Source organism: Mastomys coucha, unplaced genomic scaffold (genome assembly GCF_008632895.1).
Source record: "Mastomys coucha isolate ucsf_1 unplaced genomic scaffold, UCSF_Mcou_1 pScaffold20, whole genome shotgun sequence".
Taxonomy (NCBI): domain Eukaryota; kingdom Metazoa; phylum Chordata; class Mammalia; order Rodentia; family Muridae; genus Mastomys; species Mastomys coucha.
Genome location: NW_022196903.1, coordinates 66,906,765 through 66,915,069, shown reverse-complemented (window position 1 = coordinate 66,915,069; position 8,305 = coordinate 66,906,765). Strand labels below are relative to the sequence as shown.

The window sequence follows — 8,305 nt, the reverse complement described above, 5'->3', positions numbered from 1 at the left end:
TCTCTCTCTCTCTCTCTCTCTCTCTCAGTTTTTCAAGTTTTCAAGACAGGGTTTCTCTGTATAGGTCTGGCTGTCCCGGAACTCACTCTGTAGACCAGGCTGGCCTCGAACTCAGAAATCTGCCTGCCTCTGCCTCCCAAGTGCTGGGATTAAAGGCGTATGCCACCACTGCCCAGCTATGTGCAGTCTTTTTTCTTAACTCCTCCATTGGGGACCCTCACACTCAGTCCAATGGTTGGCTGTGAGCATCCGCCTCTGTATTTGTAAGACTCTGGCAGGGCATCTCAGGAGACAGCTATATCAGGCTCCTTTCAGCAAGCATTTCTTGGCATCTACAGTAGTGTCGGGGTTTGGTGACTGTATATGGGATGAATCCCCAGGTGGGACAGTCTCTAGACTTTCAGCCTTTTCTCTACACTTTGTTTCCATATTTGCTCCCATGGTTATTTTGTTTTCCTTTCTAAGAAGTACTGAAGCACCCACACTTTGGTCTTCCTTCTTCTTGAGCTTCATGTGGTCTGTGAATTGTATCTTGGATATTCCGAGCTTTTGGGCTAATATCCACTTATCAGTGAGTACATACCATGTGTGTTTTGTAATCGGGTTACTTCACTCAGAATATTTTCTGGCTTCATCCACTTTCCTAAGAATTTCATGAAGCCATTGTTTTTAATACCTGAGTATTACTCCATTGTGTAAATGTATCACATTTTCTGTATCCATTCCTCTGTTGAAGGACATCTGGTTCTTTCCAGCTTCGGACTATTATAAATAAGGCTACTATGAACATAATGGAGCATGTGTCCTTATTACATGTTGGTGCATCTTCTGGGTATATGCCCAGGAGTGGTATAGCTGGGTCCTCAGGTAGTACTATGTCCAATTTTCTGAGGAACAGCCAGACTGATTTCCAGAGTGGTTGTACCAGCTTGCAATCCCACCAGCAATGAAGGAGTGTTCCTCTTTCTCCACAACCTTGCCAGCATCTGCTGTCACCTGAGTTTTTGATCTTAACCATTCTGACTGGTGTGAGGTGGAATCTCAGGGTTGTTTTGATTTGTGTTTCCCTGATTTCTTTAGGTGCTTCTTGGCCATTTGATATTCCTCAGTTGAAAATTCTTTGTTTAGCTCTATACCCCATTTTTAATAGGGTTATTTTGATTCTCTGGAGTCTAACTTCTTGAGTTCTTTGTATATATTGGATAGGATGCATGGGATTATTTCAATCTTCTTGTATCTATTGAGGCCTGTTTTGTGACTGATTATATGGTTAATTTTGGAGAAGGTACCATGAGGTGCTGAGAAGAAGGTATATTGTTTTGCTTTAGGATGGAATGTTCTATAAATATCTGTTAGATCCATTTGGTTCATAACTTCTGTTAGTTTCATTGTGTCTCTGTTTAGTTCCTGTTTCCATGATCTGTCCATCGCTGAGAGTGGGGTTCACGTTTTATCAGATCTCCAAAGACCATTATACCTTCATTCCCTCCCTTGCCCCTCCCTTAAGATCATCTCCTCCCCTTTCATGGTTTCTTTTTAAGTTATGACTATCCCACAAACATCATACATATGCACACATGTGAAGTTAAATCTAGATTCTGCAAGGGAGAGAAACAAATGGTATATTTCTACTTGTCTTGCTGAGCCTAGCTTATACATGTGATACATATTATGACATGGGGGTACATGTGATATGAAAGCAGGGGAGGGGCCATTGAGGAAGGAAGGGGATTAGTAAAGATGGGGTACAAGAAAGATCAGTGGGGAGGGGACTAGAGTGGAGGATAATGGTGCATATGTATAACACATATAATAAAAGTCATCACTTTGTGTGATAACATTAAAAACATCAATTAAAATGATTTCCAAGGACCATGTATTTATAATACTTTGTAAGCTGTCCTAGCATATTAGAAATGCTTAAAGGAAAAAGGCCTCCACTAGGAATAACAAAAGAAGGTAAAATAAACAATAATAACTGAATGGGAAACATTTAAACTAAACATATGAACATGGAAATTTTGAAAATTTTATGTTTCACACAATCTAGAATTAAGTGAGTATTCTTAGATGGGATGGCTCAGTGTAAAAAAGATATACTTCACCCCAAAGAATTAGGCAAATCTATACTCAATCTGGTAAGTTAATATATGTATACACACACACACACATATACACACACACATACACATATACACACACATACACACACACATACACACACACATACACTTAAGAAGAAAAGGTCTTTAAAATAATGTACTTACTTAGTATTAAATACAAATATTATTCTACAGCTAAAAGTGTCTGACACTGTCTCATGAATAGATATCAGATTAGTAGACTAAAACAAGAAGTCATCAAATAAACTCCAATATTCAGAGATTTATTAAATGCAAACCGCAGTAGCAGAAGTCACTAAACGCACACTGTTCAATAGATGGAGCTGAGACCACAGGCTAGCCATGTGAACTGTGGCTACATTGTACACACTAACACATGAATCAGCTGAAATATATAAAACATGGAAGTACAGGGGGCTGTTTAGGAAGATGATGGGGGCTGTTGGGGCCAAAGTAAATGATTTACATGTATATAAATATCACAGTAAAAGCCATCATTTTGCATTCCAAACATATACTAGTAAAACTCATTAGGCAAAAATGAGTTCAAGGGATCTTATATACTTCAAAGTGGCTGGAGTTAATATTACTACATCATTCACTTGAAAATTGCTAATAGTGGTTTTTAACTGTTCTCACAAAAAAACTAGAGGAAATTTGCATTTATTAGCTCAATTGAACAAATAAATATGTAACACATACACATATCAAAACATACTTCATACCACAAATATGTACAATCTTATATAAATTTAAAAGAAAACTATTCTTTAATACACACAAAAGGAATGTATTAATCGGGCATATAGAAGTAAAATAATATGTAAATAGAACAAAAAATGGTTTGGAGACTGGAGCGTTAGCTCAGCAGTTAAGAGCACTGACTCATCTTCTAACCCTAGGACCAGGGTTCAGTTCCCAGCACCCACATGGCACAACTGTATAACTCCAGCTCCAGGGGATCTGACATCTCATGCAGACATATATGTAGTCAAAACACCAATGCACAAAAAATAACAAATAAATAATTTTTTATAAAAGTGATCGATGCTTCTATAATGTTCATAATAAGAAAAGATCATTTAACTCTAAATGCAGATGCACTGGGGGCTGGAGAGACGGCTCAGGGGTTAGAGCGCAGATGGTCAGAGTTTCGTTTCAAGCACTCATCTATGGTGACTCACCTCAAACTACAGCTCCAGAGGAACCTATACCCCCGTTGGCATCTGAAAATACCCACAGAACCACTCAGATACACTCACAGGCAAACAATTAAAAATAAATATTTAAAATCCTAGATTTCCCAATGCAACAAATTAATAAACTTAATGGCATACATTTTTAATGGCAAGGTCAGAATTCTCACCAAGTAAAAGTACATTTGCAAATTGGGAGAATGTATTTATATCATCTGGCCTGGCTTCTTATGGCACGAAGAAAGTTTGCACTGGTTGACAGGACTATAGGTAGCGGGGAAAATGGTCAAAGTATAAGGCAGAAATTTTACCAAAAAAAAAATATTAAACAATCAGAGATATTCTACACCACCCATCAGCTAAGTGCAAAGTCAAAGAAAACAGAATTAGCATCTTTCAACTTACATGTTTGTGAAATTAAAAAGTGTGCCAAAACATTCCATGGGGTAACCTGTGGGGAATCAGACACCCTACACCACACTGTGGCCCTGCAGAGAATAAAGGAGAACTTGCATTGTATGAGGAAAAAAGTAACTGAATGTGCATTTGCTTTTTGATTTAACAATGCCACCTTTAGAGACACCTGAGAACACAGGATCAGTGATAGAAAAGGACATACACACGAGGTTACTTTCAGCATCTTCTGATTGCAAAACATCAGAAACTATCAAAATACCCATCCACAGGAGAATGGTTGAATAGGTTTTGTGCATCTGCACAGAAGAAAGATCCGTAGCCAACCCGAGATTTAGGAAGACAACAGTTAACTGTATGGAGCAATTTCCAAGACACATTGTTAAGTGAGCAAGCCAAGAAACAGTTTTCTGTCATCTGTATTTTTTTTTTTTGCATCAGAAAAGGGGGGCAGGGGGCAGAGAGGCCTATAAACCAGAAACCAAGGAAACCAGCTCTGCATCAGAGAGCGTGGAAATGGTTAAGGAAGGGTGAGAATGATGGACATGTAATGCAAACAATAGAGAGAGTAACCCTTCTGAGTGTAGGTTTAATATAGTTCTAAACAAGAGTGGAGGGTGAATACAGTACAAACAAAAACAAATGAATTCAAGTTAGTTGAGCAACACAACCACACTGAAGAATGGGCAGATGGGGCTGAAAGCATGTATATCATCATCATCATCATCATCATCATCATCATCATCATCATCAATAAAAGGATTGAAACTCAGGGTCTCACATAAACTTGAACACATACACAGTAGTTAGGACTTTGGCCACATAACCTTATGCTAACTGCTAAGCTTGCTTTTGTCAGTGGACTCAGGGTGTCAGCAATCCCAGACTGCTCTCTGTGTATTCCACAGTTGAACAAATAAGTAAAACCATATTGTGGCCAGGCAGTGGTGGTACACACTTTTAATCCTAGCACTTGGGAGGCAGAGGCAGGTGGATTTCTGAGTTCGAGGCTAGCCTGGTCTACAGAGTAAGTTCCAGGACAGCCAAGGCTATACAGAGAAACCCTGTCTCGAAAAAAACAAAAAGAAAAAGAAAAAGAAGAACAAAACCCACCATATTGTGGGCAGTTGTACTGGTTAGATTTCTATTGCTGTAATGAAATACTGAGACAAAAAGCAACCTGGGGAGGAAAGGGTTTACTTTAGCTTACAGTTGAGTTGTAGTCAGTCATTGAGGGAAGTTGGGGCAGTTAGAGGCAGGAACTAACACAGACACCAAGAAGAAAAGCTGCTTTCTAGCTCCTCTGGGCTTGCTTGGCATGCTTTGTTATACAAACCAGGGATGGCTCTGTCCCCAGGAGACTGGGCCCTCCACATCAATCATTAATCAGGAAGATGCAATCTAATGTGGGGAATCCCTCAATTAAAGTTCCCTCTTCCCAGATCACTCTAGCTCATAGCAAATTGACCAAAAAATCCAAAACCCAAAACCAAACCAAACCAAACCAAACAACCCCCCCCACACACACACACAAAACTAACCAACACAGGCACGAAGAAATTATATATCTTCAAGGAGTTAACAAGTGGGGACAGAGAGAAAGGCCAGAATGAATTGAATGGTTTTACATTGAGATTGGATTTATGAACTCATGGTTTTTATTGGCTGGTAGAAAACTAGAGAACTGAGTCATACGTATGCATGCAGTGTGATGTGCTGTGCATGTGTGTGTGTGTGTTAGATTAAATTCTATTTAAGAAAAGTTCCCTTGGGAGCTGAAAAGATGGCTCCAAAGTTAACCACCCACACTGATCCTGCAGAGGATCCAAGCTTGATTTCCAGCATGTACACCAGGCGGCTCAGAACTCTAAGTCCTGTTCTGGGGGATCAGATGTCTCTGGCCACCATAGGCGCACCTGCACTCATGTACAAATACTCACACACACATTCACATTCACAGACACACACACACACACACACACACGTAACTAAAAATAATAGGGAAAAAATTAGTCTTGTTCATCTGTCACGTAGGAAACAATTCACGCAGCGTTCGACTCTGCACGCTTGTATGCAGCGACATTCGAAAAGTTTCAGATATTCTTCAAGGAAAACGAGAGTCTTGATCTGGAGGCCCTGAAGGAAGAAGAGCCTGGTGAGTCTGCCCTCACTAAGCACATTTGACAGAGATAACAAAATTTGTCATCTTCTGGGTTTCTGTTTGGTGGTGTTCAGTGACACTGAGTAACAACCTGAAATCGTTGACCAGGCGAAGGGTGCGACTTTATGCATGTCTGCTATTTCCCATGGAATCCCTCGCTTCCTTCCCTCAGTCCACATCCCAGTGTTAGGTACAGTGCGGAGCAGCTCCCCAGACTTCTGTAGCCTATCTATTGGCGGTTGCCACAAGTACCAGGGCTCTAAGACCCTGGTATCTTATGAAGTGTTGAGGAGGATGTGGAATTCTTATCATTCCTACCAGGCAAGGCTTACAGAAGCTCTCTGTCTCAGACATTCAAGATGCATTTTTCTTCCTGTACCACCCTGAGACCTGGTGAGGATGATCAACAACTCTTAGTGTTTAATTCAGGCCCATGGACAAGCCATTCCATTTGAATTCTTATTTTTAAAGGCAACTAGAGAGATGGCTCAGAGGTTGAGAGCGTGGGCTAGTCTTCTGTCACACCTTACACTTACATACATGCAGCCAAAACACCCAAACACGTTATAAAAGGAAATTAACAAAAGAAACCTATGCTACTCGGTGAGGTTTCCGAGACGCTTGGGTGGGACAGGAGTCAGAGGTGTTTTACAGGGTGCCTTTCCCACAGCACGAAGTGCATGAGACTTTTTACCTTATGAACTGACCTTATAGCATTTTGTTTTCAGAAAAAAAAAATCCAATTTTTATTTTATAAAATATGGTTTTTGAACACGAAGTAGATCTGTCCCAAATAACCAGCTTAATGATTTATACTGCCCATATTATCCAACTCACAGGGGTTAGGTTTAGGGTCTTGTGTACACACTGAGCTTCATTGGCAGCCTATGGCTTTCTTATTCTTTTATGATTTATCTGGGATCTTGTGAAAGAACAGGCATGTGACTCCTCCTCCTCCTCTTCCTCTTCTTCCTATTTCTCCTCCTTCTTCTTCTCCTCCTTCTCCTTCTCTCTCTCCCTGTCCCGCACTGTAACTATATTTACTGATGGGCCCAGGACCTCCCGTGAGACTCTGGTGGGGAGGGGCAAAGGATGAAGTAGGGTGTGTTGAACACTTCATGATGGAACTGCTTCCAAACTAGGCGAGGGGAAGGCAAGGCCTCAGGCACCCAGCCACACACCCTATCGCTCCCAGACAGAGGTAGATGACAGGCAGTGCATCTGCTTCTTACATTCCTTCAATGTCAATACTCTGAAAGAGACTCTTTTTTCCAACCACTGCTAGATTGCTAAAGATGCCAAATGGGTCCCCACTTTAGAAAACAAAACAATTAGGCAATTCTCTCTGGACAATTTCGTTTCTATTTTCATATCATATACACACTTATGACCTTCTGTAGCTATACAAAATCTACAAACCACATACAGCACAAGATACTGGCTTTTCAGAGACTGGCTTCATTTGCTTCCCTGCAAATGGCATAACTTCATTCTTTATAGCTGAAAACAAAAACTCTAAAGTGTATATTAATGACATTTTCTTTACCCATTTCCACTGCCAAGTATCTAGATGCCAAGTAACTTAGCTGTTGTGAGTAGAACAGAGCTACACTAACGTCGATGTGCAATGTCCCTGTGATATGTTGCCCTGAGCCCTTCACCTTTACACCTAGGAGAGATAGAGCTCTATTTATAATCTCAATAATTAAGGATGGTATATATAATGTAGCCTAAGTTGTATATGGCAGATGTAGATGACTGCTCTGGGTTAGTTTACATTCCCACAAGCAGAGAATAAGGGTTCTCATTCACCCGTACCCTTGTCTGCTTCACATTCTGTTGTTGTGGCTTAATGACTGACTACCTTTCAGACTGGGGTGGTTTTTAATCTACTGTAGGCTGTTGCTTTAAAATCTAGTGTGAAAGATGATGTAATTTATGCATCTTATTTTCCACAGATGTCCAATTCTTCAGTTCCCAGCTGGAAAAATATCACAAACAGCACAAGGACTCGGTAGCCCTGAGACCCACCCGAAACGTAGGCCTGCTGCTTATTGACACCAAGCAGCTGAAGGAGAAGCTGATCCCATCACCACTGCGGTGCTTGGAGGTAAGTGTGAGCTAACAAAAGATCAGTTACGTGTTTTTGTGTGTACGTGTGTGTTCCCACACACATATGCAAATAAGGGATCACCAATATTCTTATGGTAATTTCATCATTCACAAGGCACAAAAATTAATATTTCTCTTTTTAGTGTATGAAATAATTGCAGACATCATAATTAAAATGATAAGAGTAGGCACCATAAATGTCTCTTTGACTATAACATCTGCAGTGACTGGATGTTTTCTTTTGACCCACAAGGGCACCAGCCACACATATGATACATATATATATATATATATATATA

General features: G+C 40.3%; 1 protein-coding gene across 3 annotated transcripts in view; it reads left to right on the top strand.

Moving 5' to 3' along the window:
• The window catches only part of Dnah6 (dynein axonemal heavy chain 6), a 223,851-nt gene that overhangs the window by 29,845 nt on the left and 185,701 nt on the right, over positions 1–8,305 (top strand). For all 3 annotated transcript variants that reach the window (XM_031382227.1, XM_031382226.1, XM_031382225.1), the window contains exons 12-13: positions 5,768–5,888; positions 7,853–8,004. In XM_031382227.1, the coding sequence (XP_031238087.1) occupies positions 5,768–5,888; positions 7,853–8,004 (273 nt within the window). The remainder of the gene's footprint in view (positions 1–5,767; positions 5,889–7,852; positions 8,005–8,305) is intronic.